The sequence below is a fragment of the Patagioenas fasciata genome, chromosome 3 (assembly GCF_037038585.1).
Source record: "Patagioenas fasciata isolate bPatFas1 chromosome 3, bPatFas1.hap1, whole genome shotgun sequence".
Lineage (NCBI taxonomy): Eukaryota > Metazoa > Chordata > Aves > Columbiformes > Columbidae > Patagioenas > Patagioenas fasciata.
In genome coordinates this window covers 40,813,216-40,840,877 of record NC_092522.1, presented here as the reverse complement: position 1 = coordinate 40,840,877, position 27,662 = coordinate 40,813,216, and the positions used below count along the sequence as shown (strand labels likewise).

The following is a 27,662-nucleotide window of genomic DNA, read 5'->3' as shown; positions in this document are numbered from 1 at the left end:
TGGGATGGAGTAGACAAATTTAGTCCATAAATGACTGGCTACAAGACTGGTGCTACAGGCAGGGCTTCAGGTTCTTTGATAACAGCTGGGATAGGAATTAGCAGGGCTCATTTGGAGAGCTTTAAACTAGATTTGAAGGGGGATGGGGTTGTAGCCAGGCTTGCAGCAGTGGGACAGCACTCTAGAATTGATGGAGACCGGGAGGCCTCCCATCCATCTAGGGTGAAACCAGTGTGCTCAACTTGCTCCCTAAAATGCCTGTGCACCAATGCACGCAGCATAGGGAATAAGCAGGAGGAGTTGGAAACCTGTATTCGGTCAGGAGATTATAATCCGTTGGCAATTACAGAGACATGGTGGGGCAGCTCACATGACTGGAATGTGGTCATGGATGGCTATGTCCTTCTCAGGAATGACAGGCCAGCCAGGCGAGGTGGTGGAGTTGCTCTTTATGTGAGAGAGCAACTACAAAGTACTGAGTACGGTCCAGGCACAGATGGGGAGCGAGTTGAGAGTCTGTGGGTGAAAGTTAAGGGGCAGGCTGGCAAGGGTGATACTGTTGTGGGTGTCTGTTACAGGCCACCAGATCAGGGTGAGGAAATCGCTGAGGCCTTCTACAGGCAGCTGAGAGCAGCCTCACAGCCACAGGCCCTGGTTGTTGTGGGGGATTTTAACTACCCTGATGTTTGCTGGAAGGACTACTCAGCCAGCCAGCCACAGTCTAGGAGGTTCCTGCAGTACATTGATGATAACTACCTGATGCAAATGTTGGAGGAGCCAACTAGGAGAGGTGCATTGCTGGACCTCATCCTCACTAACAAGGAGGGTCTGGTTGAAGCTGTAGAGGTTGAGGGCTGCCTTGGTTGCAGTGACCTTGAGATGGTGGAGTTCAGGATCTTATGAGACAGGTACAGAATACCAAGCAGATTCGCAAGCCTGAACTTCAGTAGGGCCAACTTTGGCCTTTTCAAACAATTGCTAGTGGAAATCCCGTGGGCAAGGGTGCTTGAAGGTAAAGGGGCCCAAGGTAGTTGATTGGCATTCAGGGTCTGCTTCTACCAAGCTCAAGATCAGAGCATCCCGACATGTAGGAAGTCAAGGAAGCGAGCCAGGAGACCTGCTTGGTTAAACAGGGAACCATTGGGTAAGCTCAAGTGGAAGAGGAGAGTTTATAGATCATGGAAGGAGAGGGGCTGGCCACGTGGGAAGAATATAAGGCTGTTGTCAGAGGATGTAGGAAACAACTAGGAAAGCTAAGGCCTCCTTAGAATTAAACCTTGCAAGAGGGGTCAAGGACAACAGAAAGAGCTTCTTCAAATACATGACAGATAAAACTAACACCAGAGGCAGTGTAGGCCCACTGATGAACGAGGTGGGTGCCCTGGTGACAGAAAATACAGAGAAGGCAGAATTACTGAATACCTTCTTTGTCTCTGTCTACTTTGCCGGAAGTTGTCCTGAGGAGCTCCATACCGCTGAGGCCCCAGAGGCAATCAGGACAATGTAGGAGTTTGCCTTGGTTGATGAGGACTGGGTTAGGGAGCAGTTAAGCAATCTGGACATCCATAAATCCATGAGTCCAGATGGGATGCACCTGCGGGTGCTGAGGGAGCTGGCTGAAGTCATTGCTAGGCCACTCTCCATCATCTTTGCTAAGTCGTGGGAAACAGGAGAGGTGCCCAAGGATGGAGGAAAGCAGATGTCACTCCAGTCTTCAAAAAGGGCAGGAAGGAGTATCCAGGTAACTATAGACCGGTCAGCCTCACCTCCATCCCTGGAAAGGGGGACAACAACTTATCCTTGTTGCCATCTCAAGGCATATCAAGGATAAGAGGGTCATTGGGGCAGTCAACATGGTTTCACCATGGCTTCAAGTCATGCTTAACCGACCTCATAGCCTTTTATGAGGACATAACGAGGTGGATAGATGATGGCGGTGGTGGTGGTGGATGTGGTCTACCTTGACTTAAGTAAAGCATTTGACACAGTCTCCAACACCATCCTTCCTACTAAACTGAGGAAGTGTGGTCTGGACGATTGGGTAGTGAGGTGAACTGTGAACTGGCTGAAGGAAAGAAGCCAGAAAGTCATGGTCAATGGGGCGGAGTCCAGTTGGAGGCCTGTATCTAGTGGAGTCCCTCAAGGGTCGGTAGTGGAACTATTCAATGTATTCATCAATGATTTGGATGAGGGAATAGAGTGTACTCTTAGCAAGTTTGCTGATGACACCAAGCTGGGAGGAGCGGCTGACACGCCAGAAGGCTGTGCTGCCATCCAGCGAGACCTGGACAGGCTGGAGAGTTGGGCGGGGAAAAATTTAATGAAATACAGCAAGGGCAAGTGTAGAGTCTTGCATCTGAGCAGGAACAACCCCACGTTCCAGTATAAGTTGGGGAATGACCTATTAGAGAGCAGTGTAGGGGAAAGGGACCTGGGGGTCCTGGTGGACAACAGGATGACCATGAGCCAGCACTGTGCCCTTGTGGCCAGGAAGGCCAATGGCATCCTGGGGTGTATTAGAAGGGGGGTGGTTAGTAGGTCGAGAGAGGTTCTCCTTCCCCTCCACTCTGCCCTGGTGAGACCACACCTGGAATATTGTGTCCAGTTCTGGGCCTCTCAGTTCAAGAAGACAGGGAACTGCTGAAGGGAGTCCAGCGGAAGGCAACAAAGATGATTAAGGGAGTGGAGCATCTCCCTTATGAGGAAAGGCTGAGGGAGCTGGGGCTCTTTAGCTTGGACGAGAGGAGACTGAGGGGTGACCTCATTAATATTTATGAATGTGTAAAGGGTGAGTGTCACGAGGATGGAGTCAGGCTCTTCTCGGTGACAGCCAATGACAGGACAAGGCACAATGGATACAAACTGGAACACAAGAGGTTCCACTTAAATATGAGAAGAAACTTCTTCTCAGTGAGGGTGACAGAGCACTGGAACAGGCTGCCCAGAGGGGTTGTGGAGTCTCCTCTCTGGAGACATTCAAGACCTGCCTGGACGCCTTCCTGTGTAACCTCATCTAAGTGTTCCTGCTCCGGCAGGGGGATTGGACTAGATGATCTTTCGAGGTCCCTTCCAATCCCTAACATTCTGTGATTTGGAAGCACAATATTTACACCAGTAGTAGTGGGGGCTTTGTGTTTGTTTATTTTTCAGGACTATGAAGTATGGAAGTGATAATGATACTGAATTAAAAAGAACTTGAGTTTTATTTCTAAGTAACTTCTGGCATTATGCAGTGCACAAACATGTCTTCACAATATGGTGATTCTTTGTGTTTAAACCACTTCCTCTGAAGGCAATGCTGGTTTTATTTAACAGTAGAGTCCTATTGTATGGTGTTACAGTTAATTATGTTGAGCACAATACTGTAATGTGGAAAAGACTATCAAAGATATTAACTATGAAACAGTGAGTGAACATTTAGTACAAAAATACGTCACAGTTCTCTATTTAAAAATTTCTCTCTCCTAGTGCTTGCAATGCTTCTTACATGCTGATAGCGACACATCCTTATTTTCTTCACATTATTACTAGGTGATGTTATCAACTCCAACAGCAGGCTTTGGATTCGTCTTCGAAATAAGTATACCTAGAATCCTGAATAGTGTGAATCCCAATAGTTTGGCATGTACTTCTGACAAACCTTGCATTTCTGAAAGCTGGCTTAAGTTGGACAAATACAGACACTTAGCTTGGTATAGATATATGTGTGTAAATGCAGTCAAACAAAAATAGTAGGTAAAGTTTTTAAAATATGTGCAATATAAAGTCTGTTCAAAAGAGAAGCTGCATGAGGATGGGATCACCTGTTAGTTACAGAAATTTAAAAAATTGCTGGATCCATAATGCTAGGGCGGATCAAGTAATGAACAGTGAATTTAAGGGTCTATTATGGGCATGAACTTCAGGGGCTGCTGCTGCATGAGTGTTTTATCACTTCTGTGTGTACAACTGAAAAACATACAGTGGAAAATAAAAAGTTTTTTGAAAGCTAAAATGTTGAGTCTTTTATATCCATAAACTAAAGATTATCAATAATATACTGATGCTAGTGAGTTATTTTTTATTTATACAACCTTCTGCAGTGAACCGCTGTAACCAGTAATGTTCAGTCTGAACAATGTGTTTAATAAAGCAGATAACCTAACATAAGGGTAAGTTTGAAAAAAAATTGGTCTTACAAATATTATTGAAAGTTATATGCAAAGTACATAGCTACCCTAGGCTATTTTAAGATAGATGGAAATAGGTTTTAACTGTAAGAAAAGAGTTATACCACTATCTAGTATCACATTTTAGTTAGTAGTCTCAGTTGCTTGTTATTAAAAAATGTAAAGTACTTGTACAAGAAGGAAATACTTGTAATTTTCTTTTTATTCTGTTCTGCTATATTTGCCAACTAAAATTGAGGCAAATGTTTATATTCATTATTTCCTTTTGAAATTACTAATGCTAAGACCTAGATTAATATTTTTCTAAGTGCTTACATATCTAGGCATTATATCCCTCTATGTTTAATGAAACTGAAGCACAGTTAGCAAATCAACCATGTGGACAAGCAATACTGCTTTGATTTTTCAGTATGACATAGAATTCTGAAGAATATGCTAAAATTAAGTGTAAAAGCGATCCTCTGGGAAAAAAAAAAAAAACAAACAAATGCTGTTATTGATATTCAGTGTATGTTTAGAAGCAGAATTACACATTTGTTGTGTTGCTTTTCATTTTAAAAAAAACAAAGACATATCCAGTAACTTTAACTCCAAAACCAAGGAGTTACCAAAATTGTGCACAAGATATTATTGATTTTTTTTTTTTTAATCAGAGTTGCTTATATTTGATATGTCTTATTCAATCACTGAAATTATCACTAGAGATTGATTTTTTTTTTAAATGGCAGTAGCTTAAACATCAGATTAATGACGTTAGTGTTGTTTTTACTTGTTTCTATTATTCTGCATCTAACTTCAATGACAAGAAGCAGAGTAGTCAATTTTATAGGTTATTAGTGACATTTGTAGGAGAACTATCTAGTTTAGAAACTGGCAGATAACCAAGGACTGGTAGAAACCCTTTATAAATTAAGGTCTTGATTTTCTATTGATGTGGGTTTTTTTCTGGTCAGGCCTGGGAAGGCTTCCTGTGTCACCTCCAAACACTTAAGTCACCATGTCCCACTGACCTAAAGATGTTGCTCTTCTGAGTGTCTTGAATCCACCTGGTTTTAAATAGCACTCAGGTATATTGGGCAAAGTGAGATGCTCTTGGATACAAGCAAGTTTCTCACTGTTTGCATTATGTACTAAATCAGTCACAGGACTGTTGTGATTTTTCCCAGTGTGGCTTAGTCATTGGAGGGCATGACACAACATTTTTGCCAGAATTAATATTTGGTTTTTTTATCAAGAATGGAAATCTTGACTTCTTTTCCAAGTTTTGGGGGAGAGTTACCTAGTTGTCCAAAAAAAAACCTTCTTCTATGTCTTCATTGTCTCTTTGTCTTAACTCAGTGTTTGTCCAGCTTGTCATTTGTTCCCGCCAACTTGTTACACTTGCTCCTCAATATTCCTTTTATTGTTGCTATGTGCCTGTAGCCAGTGCCTCAAACCTCTGGTGCCAGTAACCAGTGCTAGTCAAACTTCTTCTCCTCTACTGTTCAAGTCACTGAAGTATGTGAGAACAACACTTTTAATGTGAATATTGGGAGCATGCACAGGAAAAATCCTCTCCTGCTTAAGTATGGGCTCTCCTATTACATTAGCTGTTGAACTTTTAACCAACTTTTTGAGTATGTGAAGTGTCTATTCAGGTCATTCAATTTTAATAAATCAATCTGTTAAAATCAGCCACTTATAATGGAAAGTCTTAGGAAACTGAAGGTGTAGGTGTGTGAACATCAGGGTTGTGCATGATATAACAAGTTGTTTCTTAATGTCATGGCCAGATGTGTAGCTTCACAGCTGTTTCTTGCAGCTGTAGGGGTTCAGTAGTCATGCACACTGCACAAATTAGAATTTTTGTAAAACATTTCATAACACACCTGCCATCTTGCAGATACCAAGATTTTTTGAAGCAAATACCATAATGTTAACTTCTCACTTCAGCAGCAGCAGCAGCAGTTTCCTTTCTATTGTTTTGGGAGGAGGGAGAAGAAAGGGAACTTTATCTGAGCTCATCTTTATAGCTTCAATACAGTGCTTTACTGACGTTGATGGCATGCTGATTTTTTTTCTCTCCCTTTCAGAAGAGAAACCTGATTGCTCCAAGGCCCGCTGTGAAGTCCAATTTTCTCCTCGCTGTCCAGAAGATTCCATCCTGATTGAAGGCTATGCTCCTCCCGGTGAATGCTGCCCCCTCCCGAGCCGCTGCGTGTGTAATCCTGCAGGCTGCTTGAGGAAGGTTTGCCAACCTGGCTATTTGAATATATTGGTTTCTAAGGCATCAGGAAAGCCAGGGGAATGCTGTGATCTCTATGAATGTAAACCAGGTAAAAGTGGACACTATTTTTTTTTCTTGTTTTTCAAGATTTTCTGTCTGATACACACAATAATCTATATATTTGCATCTATTAAAGCCTATATGGCCTCTAAATTCTTCTGATTCTTCTTCAAACTTAAAATGGTTATCTGTGGGCAATAGTATTAAAAAAAAAAAAAAAAAAAAACAACAAAAAACCACCATTATGATAAATTTTACTTTATTTTTTTCTTCAGACATTATCTAATCTTAGCAATGAAGGAAAAGTAGCCTAGTGAGAATATTGCATTTCTGTAAATGCTACTAGTGAAAGTGACGTATTTTATTTCCTAATTAGGTTATGCAAAGGGTTTTCATAGTGGGAGTATATTGTGCATGGACAGGGAATTAAGGTTTCTGTCCTAAGATTTCTCTAGATTACAGTGTGATGACCCTTAAACTGGAGGGCAAAAGGATTATGGAGGAGCATAGTGAAAGACTTTACAACTTTTTCGGTATTTATCCATTTGCCGTTTCATGAGAACATGAATAACACTTTCTTGTGATTTATTATTTCAGTGAAGTGAAAGATGAAATTCACTCTTCTTTTTCAACTAGGCTTTGGTAAAGATGAATAATAGAAATAGAAGGATGAAAGCAGGCATATAAAATTGTATAATCCAAAATCCTCTATGCAAACAGTTTGAGTATGCTTAAGCTCTGCCTTTCCTGTGCTTGTTTAACATTTTCTCAAATCCTCCACATAAGACTGTACAGTCTTTGTATCTTCTAGCACTTCATGTTTTTCCTAACCTCCAGTGCAAATCTACCTGTGTGGAAATATAAGGATACTTTCTTGTTCTTCGTCTTGAGTAGCTGGTGAACAAGTCCTTATAATAATTTTTGCTCTGGAACATTTTGTCAACCTTAGTCTTTTTTTCATTTAGAACTAACTGTAATTTCTTATAGTGTAGTTTCCTTGGACTCCTTCCTTATTATGTTGCCCCTTTATAAGTTTTCTCAAGTTTACTCACATCTTTAAAATGTGGTATCCAAAAACAGACTACTATTTTGGGTGGGTCTTCATCAGCATTAAATACTATAGAATAACTACTTTCTGTCTTTCATGCAAAATTCTAAATAAGAGCTGACTCTTTTGCAAGTGTTATATTTAAGTTGTGAAATGCTGTGATCCCAAGATCTTTCTGTAGCTATTGCTACTGAACCACTATATTTGTACATTTTAATTCTTCCTACATATACTTCATGTATCCTTTACTGATTTTTTTTCATGCTGACTTCAGATTATTTTATTATTTCCCAAAATAAATGTTAGCTCTGATCTTGCCCTCCTGCCTGTTATTTGCATTCCCATCTTGTAGTCTGCAAATAATTCAGTCCAAACTTCACATTGTAGGTTACTTGTTGAAGGTTGTTTTCAGCTTGTAAATGTTACAGAATCTTCAAATTGAATATGTGATTATTATTGCATTAATGGATTTATGTAACTATGTGTATATTGTTTTCTGAAGTAGTTTGTTGTTGTAGGGAGTTAAGAGGTGAAGGTACATGGGAATAGAAGAATGAAGATGCATGTTAGGAAGATAGGAGAGCAGAAGCTTTGGAAAGGTTGGGAAAGGAGACTAATGGAATTCAGGGGAAGTAGAGGGCTTTGCGATGGGGGTTAGAAATTGAGAGGCCAAGGGAAAGCAGACAGTTCTGCCCTGCCTTGGGAGATGAAGGTTACGTTTCTTAGGCAGTGGCTAAGAAGCTGAGGAGTGGAGGTGGGTGCTTTTGTGCATCTCCACAGTGATAGATGATGAAAGATGTAATGACTAAAGCACAAACTACAGGATAAGGGGGCCCCCTACTTGTTGCAGTGCCTTGGCTTTAGGGGAAGAAAAGCAAATGCAGTTAATATGGAGCTGTTAGTCACTACATAGCCTGATTTTTACCAAGTTAGGCTTCAGTGCTGTCCAAGTTGACTTTTAGAACCTTCGGTCTAGATGTTTCTTTCATTTGCTGTTTGACATGGTGGGAAGATCACAAGCCAACACAAGACTGAAAGACAGGGAAAGGAGCAGGTGAATGTTCACAGATCTTAACAGACTCCAAATCACTTGCCACAGAAGGCCTTTTTTTAATGGCAAGTCATTACAATTCTGAACTTTTTTCAGTTTTCAGATGAACCTTGTTTACATAGAGTATAAACTGTACTTGTATAGACAGCATAATTGGTACTCTATATCAAAAATATTATAGACTAAGCAAATAATGCAATTTCTTTTGAATGTTTCCTTTCTTGTAGAAAGTTTAGGGATTTTATTTTTAAATTTGCAAGTCAGCATGAACCTTGCTTTTTTTCCCATCTAAGCTGTTCTGTCATGTTCACCACTGTCTGTGGTTTTAAAGAAATTTCTTTAAGAATAGGCAGTGGAATATCTTGTTTTATTAGGATTATATATTCATAGGCTTACAGAATAATTTAGGTTGGAAAACTAGATGACTTTGGAGGTAACCTAGTCCATCCTACCTCTCTTGCACTTCTTTATGCCATTTATTCTCAAGGAGCATAAACATGTACTACTGCATATATAGTAGCATATAACTGGTTTCATGTATGTATGAACCCTGTGTGAATTATCTATGTGGATGTATTGAAATAGTGGTCAGAGAGTAAAGTCAGATAATGCTTCTTACATGGCAGGAGTATTTAGCCCATGGCAAGTCTGGCAGTAAACCTTGTCTCTTCAGAGTGTGACTTGGTGTCTTGAAGAACTGTAGGAAAGAAGTGTTGGGGCGAACTGAACTAGCTGTGCTCAGTTCCATGTTTTCTCTGTTTTTTAATGTCATGTTGCTGAAAAAAAATGGAGAAGGAACAGTATAAGGCTTGGTAGATAAGTGTTCATGATGTTTCATATGGGTCTGATGTCACTAGTTGCACTAAATAATGTCAGCATGTCTTTGGATTTTGCATGTCAAACAGAGAAAACTGTTTTCCATACTTTGCCACAGACCTAAAAGCTTTAGTCCTTTGAGTGCTGCTACCAGAATGTTCTTCTTGCACCTCTGTGTCTGCTTAACCAGCTTCATAGAGGTTTTGCACCAGTAAGGGCTTTCTGTGGAAACAAATTGGCACAATCTGGGAGGACTGCTTCCTATGATAGCATTGCTGCCTTATTCCAATATCAAGTGTTTGCGCAATTAAAGCGTAAATTGTGTTTATTTCTGTTCCCTAAATAAGATGTCAATGCTCTCCAGTTTACAGTGACATTTGAGTTTGGAGTCTTCTGAGAACTGCATATGTTCAAATACTGTGATTGGCAACTGAGTTACTAAAAGGAAAATAGGAAGTGTTTCCTTAGCACTAAATGCTAGAATAAAAATAAAATCTTGGAGATCCACTTGCTCTTCTACCTCTCTTACTTTAGGAATACAATGATTAAAGGCATTGGCATTCAGTTAAAATGAACAGTGAAGAAACTTAGTAGCATAGTCATACCTGTCTGTTAGCCTCTATATTGATTTGTCCTAATTGTTCCTGTCCATTGCTCCACCAAACATCTCACCATTTTTGATAATTTCTGTTTTTGTTGTATATGGTGAGGTGGGGAGAGTCATATCGTAATTTCTGACATCCTTTGGCAAGAATTAGAAAATGTCTGTCATGCTAGAGAGAACCTCTGTTGAAAAGACTGCTGAGTTGTCTTCTTCTAGCAGCCTTCCTGGCAGAGCTTTTATTCACCTTCTCCAGCATCCCTGCATGGCCTGAAAACTGCTCTTACTGAAATGGAGGTGGTTGTTTTGGTTTTGTGTTTACTTTTTTTTTTGGTCTGGTACAAAACCTTGATTTAAACACAACTGTAAAGAGAATGTTGTTGTTTGGCTTATTTCTTTGGGAAATTCTGTGCAGTCAGGGCTTGGTGGGAAGTCTGAGATCAGCAGCAAAATTTAGTAAGTAGTGTATAACGATGCACAGAGAAGTAGCTTGTGCTCCACCCTGGTACAGCTTCAGTGTTGAAAATCAGGTCTGGAATTTTTACAGTTTTGCACTATGGACAGAGGTCAGCAAAATCAACTTTTTATACGTAGCTGAGAGAAACAGAATAAAAAAAAAAAAGACAACTTATTAACTTATTCTCTGTTTACAGAAATAGTACATGTGGTGTTTTATTGAATGCTTTGTTAGAAGCTGATGTTGAGAGGACTTGAAATTGGTAGTTCCTTAGCTCAACAGAATTGTGCAAATTGTATTGGTCACGTTGAGCCATACTGACAAGCTCATGATTCTCAATATCTGTTGTAATGGCGAAACTCAAATGTTTCAAATGTTATTTGTTAATGAAATGGAACATAACTCTAGGGTTTTTTGAAGTGAAATACCATAAAATTAAGTAGTCCTGTCTTAAAGGCAAATAGGTATGTTTGTGTATTTACTAAGAGATACAGAAGTTAATTTGATAATTGCCAATGTCGAGATAAGAAATTGCGATCTTTCCATTTAAATTTACTAACTTTCTGCATTGCTCCACCAATTGGACTTGAATTAAATTTCTGAATTTCTCCTTGAGAACTTCTGGAATTTTCAGGTTGCTCTGATTTAACAGATAAATCCATGTCCCAAATAATTGGGAAAATGACAGATTCTGAATATCACTTGTACAGAGGATACTCATGTACTTTGAAAGTTAATGGTCTTGAGGATAAATCTACTGGTCTACTGGTGTAATGCTGAGACTGGTGTCTCATTATGACCGATTTAATTATTATTACTGTGTACCTCTGAGTATCAAGCCTGAAAAATGTGGGACTGGATGACAGAAAATGGGGCTGGGAAAGGTCTTGGCTCTTGCACCAAGTGCAGTGTAGCATTGCCAGGCGGCTTTAGCACCTCAGAAGACCTCTGCAATAGTGTCAATACTGATGTAATCAGGGATATCATACTGTGTAATTTTCTGTCTGATAACATTCTGTTCATCCTACCTACTCAGTCACAGTAGGTAACTTATCTCTTTAAAGAAGGAACCATGTTTATTCTGTACTTTCTTAGTATAATTATGATAAGGAATAGCAAATAGATAATGCCTAAGCTGGTATTGTTTGTTAACATGGGAGATTTAGGACCAGATAAGATAAAGATGTTTTTCAGCTTTCCTGAGTATGACTCATAGGATTAAATGTATATTCAGCCTGATTTTTTTTTAGTTGGGCATATTTAAGCATTTGTTGCTTTCTAAGAGGCGTCAATCAGTCTTACTAGTTATATGGAATTTTTCATCGTGTTAATGCAGATTGGTAAACTACATTTCTTTTTCACCACGTATAAATACCTAAACTATGCAACAGGATGGACTGATTCTTAAAAATGTAGATCAGATGTGCAGGCATAAATCTTTAATAATGTATTAATTTGTCTTTATCTTCTGTAACCCAGGTATTTTACTTTTTAAAGATACTTTAATCAGGAAAAAAAATAAAAAAAGAATTTTAATTTTTAAAAACCATGAGGAAAATATATTCTCAGTAACCTAGTATATTTGTAGTAACTAATATTATTCACAGCTGTAATGATTGTTTAAGGTTTCCTGTCTAACTTTTATAAAATTTTTTTTATTAACTAGTGTTAGTTCAGTTGCTTCCTGAGTCAATAATTTTTAAAAGTGAATCTGAAATACAATGAAAGTCTTTTTGTAGTGTTACCTACCAAGTATCCATTCATTAGGCGATTCTTCTGACTTAAATTAACAGACTGATGCATAGCTGGTTGCTTATGATGAAGTATTTTGCTAAAAGCTTCTAAAATGTGAGTAAAAGGAGTTTTCTTCTCCCCTTCCTTCTTAGTGTTCAGTGTGGATTGCAGCACAGTCGAATGTCCTCCTGTTCAACAAGTTGTTTGCCCCCTGGATAGCTATGAAACCCAAGTCAGGCTGACGGCTGATGGCTGCTGTACCCTGCCCACAAGGTTGGTGTCTTGATAGCTGAGTATTGTTAACTTGTTCTCTACAATTCAAGTACTATAAACACAAGATAATAATGCATACTCCTATGGCAATGAATGTTAATACAGAATAAAAGATATACGAAGTAGGTTAAAGGTCTATCAGACTGATGGAAGTTCCAAGAAATGTTTGAAGCGGAAGAAAATTCTTCTTGTTGCAAAGGCATGAAGCTGATTTTTGCTAAAATTGTTTGAGAGGGTTGTGGTTTTAGATTGATGTGGGGTTTTTTTCAATGTATTCAATTAGTTTTATAAAAGTAAATTATTTTAAAAGACTTTTGAAGGTCTTTGACAGTAAGGAATTAAATGGTGGTGATTTTAAAAAATGTGCCAGGGAAAGTCTCATCTGGTTGAAGAGAAAATGTTATTTTGGGTGTGTGGAAGACTGCTATAAGAAGCTGAAAGATGGAGGTTATAACAAGCTGAAAGATGGTGTAGGGAAACAGAAGCTTCAAGTACTTGCTTCCATTTTACTTCTGTTGTTACCGAAGTAGGTATAATTTATTACAATTCAGAAAAATAAGACAATTTGGAGACGATTTTTGTTACAAAATTCCGCACTACTGTTTCAGCTTCTTTTTTTACAGCAGACTTCCCAAAACCTAATTCAGCAATATGCATAATAAATATGAATTCACACAAAAAGTACCATTAATGAAAACATTTTACACATCATACAATTTTGTCATGTTCTCAACCCTTTGTGAGATTGTAAAGGAGTGATAAACTTACGAAGAATTCAGGAAGCAGAAGATGGCAAATGTTGGGTAATAAAACAGGGATCTTCCCTGGTGGATGCCCTTTGAGTACGCATTTAATATGGTGACTTCTTTGAAACTGTCGTTTCCATGAAATATGAGGAACTCTTATTGCATGGAGAGTTAAAAAATGCATCTATTAAAAGAAGTAAAAGTAAGGCAGGAAAACTGACATGAAGAATTTAATATAGTGCAGTAATCCTGTCTATTAGAATTTGAAAATATATTTCTAAACTCGACACATTTTATTTGTAATTGTAGAATACACATAGTAGTCTGCTACTTAAAAAATACTTATTATTCTTATTCAGTGAATGCTACAAACGTTCTTTCATTGAGAGTTTGTTGGGCTTTTTGTTGTTTTGATTTGGTTTGGGGTGTTTGGGGTTTTTTGTTGTTTTTCTTTTTGTTATTTTTCCCTAAATTTTGGACCAGAACATGGTATGTATTCTAAGTATCTTGTCTTTATTCTTTAACATATTCTCATTAATCTTCCTAGGAATTACGAAAATTTCATATTAGTTGAGAGCTGACTGGACTAGCTGGGATGGCATAGTAATCTGTAGATTTTAACTAGTCATTGTACTGGCTTTGCTGCCAGTACAGTTCAGCATGTTCAAGACAAGTAGAACAAAATACTACTAAGAAATGAATTTGGAAAGTAAAGAAGCAATCTCAGATTAAAATTTCATGAGTTTCTAGTTTAGATTAATACTTGGAGAGCTTAACACAATAGAAAACTTGGATTAAAGGTAGATATTTACTTCCAAATTTGTTTCAACTTGCGGGATTAAAAAGTGATGTATAAGCCAAATTATTTTTTCTTTCCCAGAAGTAAAATTGTGTACTGTTTTTCTGCAGTCTAACATAAGTTGTGGTTTGATTTTTCTGTTGCTTGCATGGAGGGAATAAATAATATCCACTTTATTATTTGTAGATGATAACTTCAGTGTTCCCTCTATCAGGAAACAAAGAGTATCAAGAAAATAAAACTGCTTTTACTTCAGAAAAATGACTGGTTGGAAATATTTTCTATTTCTAGCACACACATGGAAACAGATCTTAAATAAAACATCTAGAGCACATATCCTTGAAAGAATCTTTTTCTTTCTTTGATAATGTTTAAAAATATAACCAATTGTTTTGCTGTGTGTTAACTGTACTGAAATGTCTGAAGCTTGTTTGCACATGTGTGTGGTACTTAAGTGGCAAAAACAATATTCTCATATCCTGCATACAAAGACCCTGATTGTACAAGCAGGCTTGAAGTGTGTGAATGATTAGGTAATTGTAAATTGCACCAAAGCCTCTCCAAAATCAGGTTGCTCTGCACTACTGGGATCAGAGTTTAACAAGGGATCAGAACTGGGACAGCTGAGTTCTTGCCTCCTGGAGTCTTATGATCAGATCTGAGGGGGTTTTGTGTTAGTCTCTGTCCTCCTTGATGTGTAAAACTGGGGAAAAAAAAAATAAAACAAACACGTAATTAGCATAACCCAGTCTGAGTCCACAGACAGGCTGAAACAATTATAGGTGTCATTTACTCCGCCATTAATTTTTCATTTTGTGGCTCAGTCTGTGTTGCGGTATGTAGTTACTATGTGGGTTGCTGGATTTTTGGGTTGCCTTAATTCAGCCAAAACAATAATGCAGTATTTAATAAAGTAGGTGAGAAAAGAAGAAAAGCTGAATCTGGCAGCAGTAAGATTGTAGAGCTACTTGTTCTGTGCCTGCTAGAAATGTATTTAATTATTTAAATTTTAATATACTGCTGTGCTTCTTAAGGAGGACAGTGCCATGGTCATCATTCAGGTGCTGTGGGTAAAGATATCATGTGAAGGAAGGAATAGAGGAACACAGACATGAGGATAATCAGAAAAGAAAGTTTGTATTACGGTTAGAGGGAAGAGAAGTATATGTCTGAAAAGAGTGAGAGTAGAAAGGGAAACTAAGTTTAGTTCCTTGGAACATGAAAGTCAAACCATTTGGATGCAGGTTCAGTGTTTCCTCAGACTTTGGAGCTTTATATTTGAAGCCAAGGTCTCTGTCACACATGAAACTTGTATTTCAAAACTGTAGAAAAAGTCAAAGTGCAGATTTATGAATTAATGACCCTGCACTGGGAAAGGGGGGTATTTTTCCTTAATTTTGGAATCTCTTACTAAACTCATAGTGAAATATTAACATTGCATTGACTGTTATTCGGTTTAGAATCGCCTAAATCTATGTCATATATCTTCCTAATCATTAGAATTAAGCTCAAAAGAAGTGGCAGTGTATGTTTTAATATATATTTGAAAATAATTTATTAAAAGCAGAGAGATGGTGTTTCATAATGTCATAGACTTTAGACTTCATGAAACTATTTTTGTTACAATTGTGGACTTTTCCAAGAAATTATTATACAGTTAATTGTTTCATTTACTGCCACTAAAATGAAGGTTTAAGACCAGCAGAACCAGAGAGGCATCTAGGAGAGTGTCGTGACTCAGGCTGGGTGGCAGTGTCACTGACTGAGTTAAGTAGCCGACAGCTTCACAGACAGCAGATTTCAGTTCTGTCTCACATCTTGTTCTTGGCTGGTTTTTTGTGTATAAGATGCTAGGAGAACACCTCCTTAGGTCTGGTGTTAAGTTGGCTTGCTTTTTTTTTTTTTTTTTTTGTTATGAGTGAGCTCTTGAATATTGAAAACTCCTCTAGCAATGCTGAAGAAAAATGGTAACAGTAAACAAACATCTGATACTTTAAGTTCTTCTCCCTGTTTTCACAGGTTCCATTTAGTTTCGTACTGATTTCTAATGCAGTGCTGCAACCAGAACAGCCTGCTGATTCAGCATTGATATCAAAATACCAGTCTCAGACTGTCCTGAGACACCTTGAATTTCCAGCTGTTACGTTAGGAGAGCTAAATGATATATGTTTTTCTCTTATCTTGGTAAATGTGCTCTCTTCTCCAAGGAGCTTCCAGAATAAAAATGTATTAGAGCTCTTACAGAGAACATGTTATCACAGTTTTGTTAATGTAAGTTTGTCATCTGTTACAAAGCTAAATTAAGAGAAAATTAATATGAAGGGTACAGAATCCATTATCTTCAGATGCTTCAAATTTTTCTTCTGTAAATGAATTTTCTTCCAATTTTCAGATCCCTTTGAGAATTTAGTTGTAAGTGTGAAAATCTTTATCAAATATTTTATTTTTTTTTTACCTATTAAGAACGGAATGTAACAGCAGTGATTAGTGCTTTTTTATCTTTATTGCTTGCATGGTTGTATACATTTTTCATTGGATTATTTACAGTGGAGTAAATGGCATGTTTGGAAAACTTTGCACTGAAATACTTTTGGACTTTCTTTTTTTTTTTTCTTTCTCACTGCTCTCTTTATTAGAATTATTTGGAAATTTATTCTTTACTAGGTCTCCGATTCTTGCTCTAATATTATCCCACTGCTTCTGTGCCTTTTTCTCGTCTATAATCTAAGTATAGTCTTTTCCTTTATGCCAGGTTTCGTTCTCCCTGCAGTTGCCTGTTATACATCTGGTAACTTCAAGATTCATTCAGTGCTCTTTTATCTTGGAGATTTTCCCCCAATCCACCTCTACCCCCCATCGCCAGCTATTTTTGGTCAGTCTTTTAATAAAACCAGATAAACCAAAAGAACTCTAGAGAACTAAAAAGATGTTAGTCTGTGCCAATATTAAGAACAAAACTAAGTAATTAAAGTTTGGTTAGCTTGATATCAGTTCTGAGAAAAATAGCAGGAAAACTGTTAGAGAATTGAATTGAGGATTAAAGGATGTAAATATAGCCAAAAGTGACCGATGTTGCTTTGACAGAGACAGTTTTATGAAACTTGATTTTTGTCTTTTGAATATACTAAGCTTGCCTTAAAAATCCAGCCATCACAGTGCCTTTCTTCTCAGTTTCTGTCTTCTGTAGTCACCAGTCCTTTTCCTTGTACTGCATTCTGGCTAACAAAAATTAAAAATTAATATTGCCTCACAGGGTCTGCTTTATCAAATGGACATGTATCCTCTTCCCCAGACTACTTAACATTGAAGTGTATTTCCCACACCCTTCCTCCCCCAGATGTTGAAAGTGAAACAGTTCTGATGAGTCAATGTAATTGTCCTTTGCCTCCTGAGATGAACTCTTGCAGCGTGCCCGTGCTGGCTTGAACATCTTGCTCATATATATGCTGGTATATAATAATATCCTTCTGAGAGGAGCAAAGCATCTAGAAGTATGTTCACTAAATCTGAAGAATAAGTTTGCTTAACATACTTTTTTTAAAAAGCTTATGCCATAAGCCTGAATATGTTCTAGACTTTGTAAAAAAAGTTCAGAAATAATTTATATGCTTATCCATCAAAATCTCTAGTACTTTGTTTCCTATCTGACTCTTAGCTTTGAAAAAGAGGTTTTGAGGTTGTTGTGGTGAGGGGAGAAAAAAAATTAAGGCATAAGAGAACCAGAAATCAAGTTACAGAGACAGAAACTTTAGGAGCAGTGAACTGCTTAATAAATCTAAATGAAACAGGAATACAAGTCACAATGACTATTTCATATATCAGAAAAATGAAGAAGAGCTTTCTACAGATACAATCTTGCAAGGTTGGAGCCTGAAACACTTGGACTGAAGGGGTGAGCAAATGAAGACTCTTTGAATCAGACCATTTCACTGTCACTTAGTTACAGATAGCTGGATAGAGTTGCAAATGCAAAATTCTTAATTGGTTTGAGTAGCGTGGATAAGTAGTATTATAGGTTTATTGTTTAGAAGAAGACCTCTGAAAAAGTTTCTTAAATGAATTAGTCATAGGACTTTTTTCCTTGTTTGAATAGCTTTTTCCCATTCTTCTTTCTTTGTGTGTGGCTAAAATGTCTCACTCTGGGGCTGCTGCAAATGGCAGTGCCACAGTTTGGTCTGCAGTATGGTGAAGAAGTGAAATATCCTCAACCAACAAAAGTATTAGTTCTCTGGACGGTATAGTAAATTATTTTTTTGTTGTAATCACCTTTTCAGTCCTGTTGGGAAGGCAATTTATAAGTGCATGTTGTTTTCCCCAAGCATAAAGCTTTGTTTAGAAAACAGCTCAGCTTTCCCTCAGGCCCCAGTTCTTAAATACTTACATTTTTATACAACAAAAGAAAATTAGTATACCCAAGGTTTATGTTCAACTACATTTGGATAGTTAAGTACAACTTAGAACAGTACAAGATCAGATTTTAATATCACATTTAATTAAGTAAAATTACTTTTCAAGGGATCAAATAGTAGGAAAAAAAAAATAAATTTACAAAAATATGTTTCACTTTAAGGATAATCTATTAAATTAAGAAAACACTCTTTTGCTTCTCCCCCGTACTAAAATATTTTTAGCATGTGTGCTTTATTTAGCAGTTCTAAAGACATCAAGGAATAGTAGTAGTTTATATTAGTCTCTAAATTTTGTAAACCATTGCTGAATTGTTTTGATTCCAAAGGAAGAAATTGTATGTTTTATTATTTTTAGTCTTTTGTTTCCAATAGAACTTTGTGCTGTCTTAGGCACAATAGAGATGCCACTTGAGAAATTCATCATCAGCAGTTTTGCTTTTATTTTTCAAAAAAACCTGTAGATACCGACTAAGTCAACCATGCTGTCTTTTCCTGTTAGTGAACTGACACAGAGGTCCTGTAGCAGCTGTTTATGCAAAAATCGCACGTCTTCAGAAGTAATTTTAAACTATTTATGATTTTTTTTATCCTTCTAGATTACTTTGCCCAGTAAACAATTGCTTTTAATATACTTTATCACCTTTTATGACATTTGGACTTGTCGTCATTTTATAATCTATTGTGTCCACAGACTGTCACAGCATTTGACCTACCAGCCAATATTCTGTATTTCATGTTCCACCAGTGTCTAGGGGATCCTAGTGGAAGCTACACATAAACAAGCACAGTTATTTTATCCTTGTTTTATGGCAGCCACCAGAATCGTAACTTGGAAGTCTATAGCTGTACTTTCTCTTTTAAGCTACTTTCCGGTTATGTTTGCACTGTATTTGAGAGTATCCGCGTGCAGCTTGTTGGATAATGCTTTTTTCTTCTGATAGCACCTGTATAGGTGGCCTCTGAGTCCCTGATCACCTTTGCATCGGCCTCACTCAATAGGAGGTGTAGAGTACACCCTTTCTGTTCGTTCTTTTTAACTGCTTGGCTGGGCCAGATCTTTTCTCCGTCATTCCTTATCAAAATATAACATGATTCTTGCATATTTGTGTAGATTTTTCCTTAGGTCTTCTTGCATTTGGAATACCTTAATTTTATGATTCTTTGGGTGTTCACTACAGGATTCACCACTTAGGTTTTCCCAGCCTTCTTTAGAGGGCAGTCAAAATTTTTCAGGGTGTGTAACTTTTTCTTTTTTCCCCCTGCACCAGTCACCTCTCTTAAGCAACTTTTGCTGATACAGAGGTCTCCCTTCTATTTGTTCTAGAATTTTAGATCCTTCTCCTCCACCCATCTCATCCTCAAGAAATGGTATCCGAGAGAAAGTGGTTGTGGATCCCAGTATTTGTTAAAGGAAAGTTCAGCTGCAACTGGTAAGACAAAATGCAAATCCAAGCACCTGCGTCTTCCTGAGATTTCTGTTCAGGCCTTGACTTCTGAGTAACCTCAGTGGCTGGACCAAAGGTCTCACAAAAGCATGTTAAAGGTTCTGCAGAAGCTTTGCTATGCCTTCAGTTCTTACATCAGCATCTTAGAAACTCAGTTTCTAGCTATCATGGTGAACTTGCTCAAGTAGTTCCTCCTGTAACAGAACACTTTGCCATCTCAAGTACATCTGAGCATCCAGTACCATGTTGTTGTAACGCTTGGTGAAGTGGGAACACTGTTCCTTACCAAAGAGGCAGATTTTGTATCGAAGGAAAGCTCTCCATTGATGCCAGTTGAACCCATCTCACATCAAACTCTGGCTTGCAATAGGGTTTTGTTTGTGTTGAAAGAGTTACTGAAAAGGCTAAATAGAAAACTGCAATTTTGCAAAGTTTTATAGCATCTGGAAATAGGTTCTTACCCTTTTTCATGTATTTTAGTCTTTAAAGATGAATCCTCAAAAGTTAGGAAAGAGCAAATGTTTTTCCCAGGAAAAACATTTTTCTTCATTTAGGTCTCCTAAGTGAGAAAGTGATATTCAGTTCTGTTTGCAGACTGCAATGTACTGAATATCCATGAAGAGCAAAGATAAAAGGGCACATGTGTGACCTTTATAGGTGACCTATGCTCCATGTGCATCGTTTCAACATGGATCTTCCAGGAGATTGAATGAATTGCTAAATCCAACATTCAGGCAGTGCCTTTCTTCCTCCCTTATTACAGCTGCATCAACAATTCCTAGAGGTTCTCAGTGTGGTGGTAGTTATTGCTGCCTGGGCATCCAACCTCACAATGTGAGTTGTTTTGGCAAGAAACCATATTTTTGCAAAGTCTACAAATGAGAAAAATATTTTAAGTTGTTGGGCTTGTTTTTGTTGTTAAAAAAAAAAAAAAAATCTCAATAAAACTTGAACAGAATCTCTGGAAACAAGACATTTCTGCAGCCTGATGGCTGACTTAAGAGTATCAGAGACCTATAAGAATGGAAATCTGAGAATGTTTTGAGAAGAAGTAACATGTGAATCTTGTCCAGAAGAAGCTGTAAGATTCCCGCATCTTTTATAAGATCAGCTTTTTGCACCTGTATTATAGAAATTAAAAATGCACATCCATGCTCTTCCACCAACTCCTAGGAAGTACTGAATTGCAAAACCCTTCAAGACAATGCTACTTACTGGAAGAAGCACATTTCCCATAAGCAAAAAAAAAACCAGCATTTGCACTGAGGAAGGAAGTATTGATCATAGTTATGCAAGCAGCTTCCTTTTTATTAGGTATGTGCTTTTATGGATAAGTAGTACTTTAATCTGACCATGCACTACATCAGTGGTCTATTTATGTATTCACTGTTAATCTTACTTTAATTTACATGAGATAAAATTTCTTAACTCTAGTTGCAGTTACTTCTCAATGATGTTTTGTGCTTGGAAGTAGAATGAGACTGTATTGTCTGTAGAATTTGGTTTTATTTGCATTCTTAACAAGCAAGCTGGTGATTGAACTCTTCCAATTTGTAATGAGCTGGTAGACATACCTTTCTGTTACACATTTTTGTTTTGAATTGTCAGTCTAAGAATTAGTCTATACCTTGATCACACTGAATATTGCTCTCCCTCCTCCTTTCAGGACTTCTCACTCTATTTTGTTCCATTTCTTGTGCTTAATCAGCTATTAACCTGTTTGGAAATGGAACAGGTGATTTAGTTCAGAATAATTTCTGACTTGAACAGGCGATTTTCTGTTTGTATCACAGAGATCGATACTGTAATTGACAGTCATGTTAAAACTCACAACTGTACAAATGCCCAGGGAAACCCATATACATGATAAAGCAACAGAATTATCACTCGGATGTTTGCATTTCAGAAAGGAAGTAGACATGAGAGTTTCCAAGCAGTTTCCAACAGTACTCACAGCAGATGATATTAACATTATAAAGGTTTTATGACAAGAGGTCTAAGTTGTGTTTCCTCTGCAAAACAGCAGTAAATATGTTGGACTTCAAAAGCCACCAACTGCTGATTTTTTTTCCTTCTTAAATTATTTAATATTTAAAAAGTGGAACTGACAGTTGTGAACTGATTTTAAAAAAAATAGTCTCTCACTACTCTTCCTTGAAATGTCATTGGTGGAATTTCAAGAATATTATTTTTAGAAAATGTTACACTACTTGCATATGCGGTTCCCATTACATGAAAAAGGTCATATTAATTTTGAATGGAGTTGTTTGGTTTCAGAAATACTGGGATTCTGGAGCAATCTTTTGGCCTCATTTTTAAATTTGATCCATCATGAAATAAATTCATAAACTAAATGATCATCTAATGGTTTACCTTTTTTGGGGGAAGGTCGTCTTTATCCTTTCTGAACAGTTTGCTTTCTGGCCTCTCTCATATGAAAACAGCATGAAATAGTTCTCAAATAGAATCTTAGTCAATTTATCCTTCCTAAACTCTCGCAGAAATACCCAAGAGGGTGGTCAGACACTGGAACAGGCTCCCTAGAGAGGTGGTTGATGCCCCAAGCCTGTCTATGTTTAAGAGGCATTTGGACAATGCCTTCAATGATACGCTTTAGCTTTTGGTCAGCCCTGAAGTGGTCAGATAGTTGGACTAGATGATCCTTGTAGGCCCCTCCCAACTGAAATCTTCTATTTTAATCAGAGGCCATGAGAAAGGTGTTTAATACCACAAATGGCATGGAAAAGCTAAACATTGAATAATTTTTGACTTTTTTCTTGCAAAGAAGAAGGAGTGTACATCAAATTAAACAATCAGATAAATTACAACATGTGGTTTGGGACAGAAGATTGGTAGGCTGTTTTGCTTTTTTTTGTTCCGGGGTTTTTGTATTTGCTTATGTTGAGTTTCATGGCTTAGTTTGAGGGAAATACCATTCAGGAGTAAGAAAGTTTGGAGTTACAGGAATGCTGAAGTTAGTGAATAACTTTAAAAAAACTATTATTTGCAAGTGATTTTTTTGACCTGAAGTCCTTAGGGGTTGCGTTTTATTTGTAAGAAAATCAAATATTTTAATTCCTCATGTAAAAAGTAGTGAAATAAGAAAAGAAATAGTTCTTACAATACCAGATTACTAAGAGTTGTATAACATCTTAACTAATACCTTATATTTGGTTTTGAAATGTTTATTATATTATGAAGAGTTAGGCTGATAGCCTAAGGAAAGAATAACTGAGGTACCTAGTGGTAAAAAATAAAGACAACTTGAACAGAGGAAAACATAAGCTGGTATGGCAAAACATGAGACAAATGCAAGGTTGGGCTGGTTTATATTATGTTTTATTTCATGTAGTGATGAATTCAAAAGGGTCTATACATACATCAATGCACTTGAAAAGTCAGTGCACTTGACCAGTGGCTGTACAACGGGTTCCTTGGCACTACTATTTTGGTTCTCTTTTCCCGTATTCATCTGGGGAACAGACCAGTTGATATAGTATTAGTCAAAAGATGAAATCAATACTTTTAATCAAATGAACTCTCTGGATTCTAATCAACCTTGGAATGATGGTAATCTACTTGATGTGAATGCTGTTTTTACACCTTTTTCTCTTGCTTAGCATCTGTTTGCTGTTTCCTAATGTTAAGAATATGTAACAGATGCACAAAAAACAGTTCCCCTTTCAAAGTATATTTAAAAGCTAGAAAGTCACCTTTTGTAATATTTAAATGTTCCCTGTGTATAAAGTTTACTATACTCATGGAAAAATGCACTGTTATTTTGAGTATATATTTGTAAAAATATCCAGAATTTTAGAAAGGAATTCTTACTTAGGATCACACTACCTTTGATTTATTGTTAAGTGAAACTCCTGAAGAATGAGAACAGGAAGAACTTCCATATTAGTCACATAATTCACACAGAAGTGATGCAGAACTTCTGAGCATGTGGAAATGATCCAGTAATAAATGTTATATGCAACTTCCACAGTTCTTCTGCCATCTATTCAGGTTTGTTATTGATCTCCAAAATAAAATACTATGAGCTTTCCAAGACAAAGGATTGTTTTCATTACTGACTTGCTTAATCATATGCTGAACTTGTAGGCGAAAACTCTCCAGTCCGTATGTCTGGAGATTTAGGAAAATCCTAGCTGAACTTCTTGTGTTAGATTCCAGCAAGGAAAAAAAAGACGGACTGTGATAAAATCTCCACAGGAATGCAGTGTATGTTTCAGGAATGCTTTTCTCTAGTCTCAGTGCTTCAGACTTAACTTTGGTTTGATCCTCAAAACAAATATCCCTCTCCTCCCTCCCCCGCCTCAGCCTTTTCATTCACTAGTACTAAATTATTTTTCCAAGGTGCTTGTTCTTATTTTCCTAGCCATTATGCCTTCTGCCTAATGAACTCTTTTGATCCTACCATCAAAACAGCTTTTCTGAGGCTACCAAACCCTTCTCTCTTTTCATCTGTTTAATAGCACAAGTAAATGAACCAAGATAATTAGGTTTTAAATAAAAATTGTTATTTACAAGTATTATGTTTGATTTCTTCTTCTCCTTTGTCCTTTTCCTATATGCAGTTTTGGTGACGTAAAGGGAAAATAATGATATAAAAGAAAAAATGGGAAAAAAGCACACATACACACATAAAAAAACCTCAAACACGTAATGAAAGTATTTGTTTTGAAGAACTTAAATTGAAATGAAAAATTAGGCCATTTGTATTACTGAAGCAGTTACCTTCATCAATCTGTAAAGTTAATGAACATCATCTTGTTTCTGGTCCTGTATATACAGTTCTTACCCTTGCTCAGTTGAAATTTCTAGGATTACTGTTCCTACTAGGTTTCTTTTTTTTTTTTTTTTTCTTTTTTAGCATGAGGAACTGTAGAAAATTCTTTTTTCTAGCCAGGTTGTTTCTGTATTTTCAAAATTTTGGTACAGCTGACTTGTACTTGGGACTCTGGATTTCTTTCAGGCCATCTCACCACTTCCAGTGCTCCATGAAGTCTCTCTTGCACGACTGTTTGATTCTCTTGTTTTGTTTTGTTTTCTTTCTGGGCTCTCTTATTATTGGACATTGTACTCTCTTACAGGACTGTTCTGTATTAAAAAGACATGTTCTTCCTTCCTGACTTGTGTTATGGTGTAGCTTCCTAGGGGATTTATTTTCTTAGAGCTTTTGCCAATAAGGCATGTGATGGGGAGATCTTGAGTTCCAAATTCTTGGTACCTCAACTATTGACCTCCTTTTAATCATGGAACTTTTGGATACCACCATGCTACTTGATGTCGCAATAGTGTCACTGCAGGCCGTGTAGAGAAGACAGTGTATACAGTTATCTTCTCTCTGGCAAGGTTTGCTTATAGTAACTTCACTGTGCCTGTTTTCCTTTCGGCAAATTATGGTGAGAGATAACAAGTCAGAGGCAACATTGTGCCTTACTGATCAGCAGACTGAACTGTTAAATCTTATAGAAATTACTTTGAGAGGGACCATGGCTACTATCAACAGGCTTATCACAATCTGACCTATTAAACTTTTTCAAACCTAATGTTTAATACCAAGGCTAAGGTGCTCACACACTGCAGCTGGAGAGCTGCCTGGGATAGAGCACAGAGCTGGGCTACAACTTCTCTCTGTCCATCCGCTCCAAGAGGCACTTCAGAAAAACCTAGTACTATAAAGCTCGTTTTGCTCTTTTACTAAGAACAGGATCACTTATTCCAGATTTCCAGATGTTGTTGTTTTGGCAGTGCAACAGCCATGCTCAGCTACCAGAATTCCTTCTTTTTTTTTTTTTTTCTTTTCCTGAAAGACTTCTGTCTCCAAAACAATGTTTTCCGTGCTAATAGCCTGGACGATGGTCAAAGGTTTTCCTAGCAGAGGTGGCTGAAAAGAATGCAGACTATTTAAAAGTCCATCTGAGACCATTTGCTGCTTTGACATTTTTCCTATGCATGGATTATTTTTTAACCAAATGGGAAGTCAATTTATAAAATGTTGGAGGGTGGGGTTTTGTTTGCTTACACTGTGAATGACGTATGTGAAGCTTTGATGCCTCTGAATGGGAGGGAGTCTTTTCTGCAGAAAGGAACATTGGCTCCTACTGGTCTTTTAAACATCTTTTTCAGCCCTTCTTCTGTAAGGTTGTCCTATCTTTAATTATTTAATCTGGTAATTGATTTTTTTTGGTGTTTGGTGTTGTAGTTTTTTATTCTTTTTTTTAAAGCAGTTGACTGGGGAGAAAGTGAGAGGGGAAAGGTACAAGTTATTAGTATAATCATTTAATACTTTTCTGCAACTCATCAACGATAATGAATGTGTGGGAAAGAATAAAGAAGATACAGGCATGTCTGAAAAAGCTTGTTGTGAAGGCAATAAAAATAATAGTGGTAATTTCAGCTCATGAGACTTGGAAAATCAAGGTTCACAACTGTATTTCCATCACGTGTGCAATTTTATCTGTGAAGGACATGAATTTTCAGGAAGTTTGATCTACCTATTTTTCCAGAGATTTTCTGGATATTGAATATGGGGTGATTGAAGTGAAACCTACTATTTTTATCTAGGCTTTTAATATTCCTTTTACATTGTGTCTGTATATATGTTTTAATAATTTTTTTTCTTCTTCCTTAGTATTACATAGGCACGTATTTCTGGGTTTCATTCTTCTTACAAGAGAAAAGCATCTTCCAAAGCAATGTATGCTAGATGAGTTAAGTTGTAAATTCCTTAAACCTGATAGTGCTAATTGTTGGGGTTTTGTCACAAACCCTCTGGATTTTTGATCCCTTGTAGTAGAAGCCATAATGTTTTTTTCATTCTACATCTCTGAAGGTGAAGGGCATACAGTAAAGAATTAGATTCCCCCTTTTTTTGTATTTACAAATAAGTTGAGAAGAAAATGGCAAAAGCAAATGTATGATAAATAAAACTTTGATTTCTGTACTCATATTTTTTGTTAGTTTACTTCGTTGTCCTTTACTGCTACAGTAAGCAGAATATTAATTAAAAAATCCTTGAAATGTTTTAAAACCATCACTATACTGTAATATATATGCACACACAGAGTTAAATTTCTTCACTTTATTGTGACATATTTAATGTTATTTGTGAAATGTGATATAGTACTGTTTTTTCAAGGACTCATTGCTTTATAGTAGCACACTGCTATAATGCAATATTTTAATAAACCTTTTCAGATAGTATTATGAAGATTCTGTGAGATTCCTTGACTTGTATTTCTTCTTACGAATTTCCTTTTGAGTAATACCTTACAGTGGAGAATATAACCACATTATCTAACACTGAGCTTAAAGGGAGAGATATTAATCCTGTGTTTGCAAAGAGGTGGCTCTTCCTCATTAATTGAACCCTGGTCTGAGATGAAGTGGCTGTTGGGCAATCAATGAGACATGCATGGAAGAGGAGAACCAAACTTCATGCTTTTTAAGCATGAAGAATAAGCAAATGCACTATGTGTTGATGATACTTCTTACTAATGCATGGTTTAATGTGGGAATGGCCTTGGAATACTTAAAATATTTAAAATAGTTACTAATAAGTAGAATTCTAATTTTTCATCCTTTAACTCACAATTACAGGATCTCTGGCTGAGCTCTTTTTTTCCTTCTGAAATCCACATGTATTTGTTGTATCCTTAAGTAATCTACAAATTTTTTTTCAAAAAAAAAAATCTGTGTTTTCCAACTGAAAAATTGAAGTGCTACTCCATGAAGTTTCTCAGTTATGGTATTTGCATATTTCTCTGTTCTTTTTTGTCTTGCATGTTCTTGAATTATTGCTGCTTATCCTTCTGATGTGCCCATTGTTCAGGGCAA

At 37.0% G+C, this 27,662-nt stretch overlaps 1 protein-coding gene across 2 annotated transcripts in view; it reads left to right on the top strand.

The window, feature by feature from the left end:
- The window catches only part of CRIM1 (cysteine rich transmembrane BMP regulator 1), a 188,507-nt gene that overhangs the window by 79,449 nt on the left and 81,396 nt on the right, over nt 1-27,662 (top strand). Inside the window, exons 3-4 of one of the 2 annotated variants that reach the window (XM_065834389.2) lie at nt 6,242-6,484; nt 12,295-12,415. The exons of the other annotated variant lie outside the window; for it this stretch is intronic. Coding sequence (XP_065690461.1) covers nt 6,242-6,484; nt 12,295-12,415 — 364 coding nt within the window. The remainder of the gene's footprint in view (nt 1-6,241; nt 6,485-12,294; nt 12,416-27,662) is intronic. 2 annotated transcript variants of the gene reach the window in all.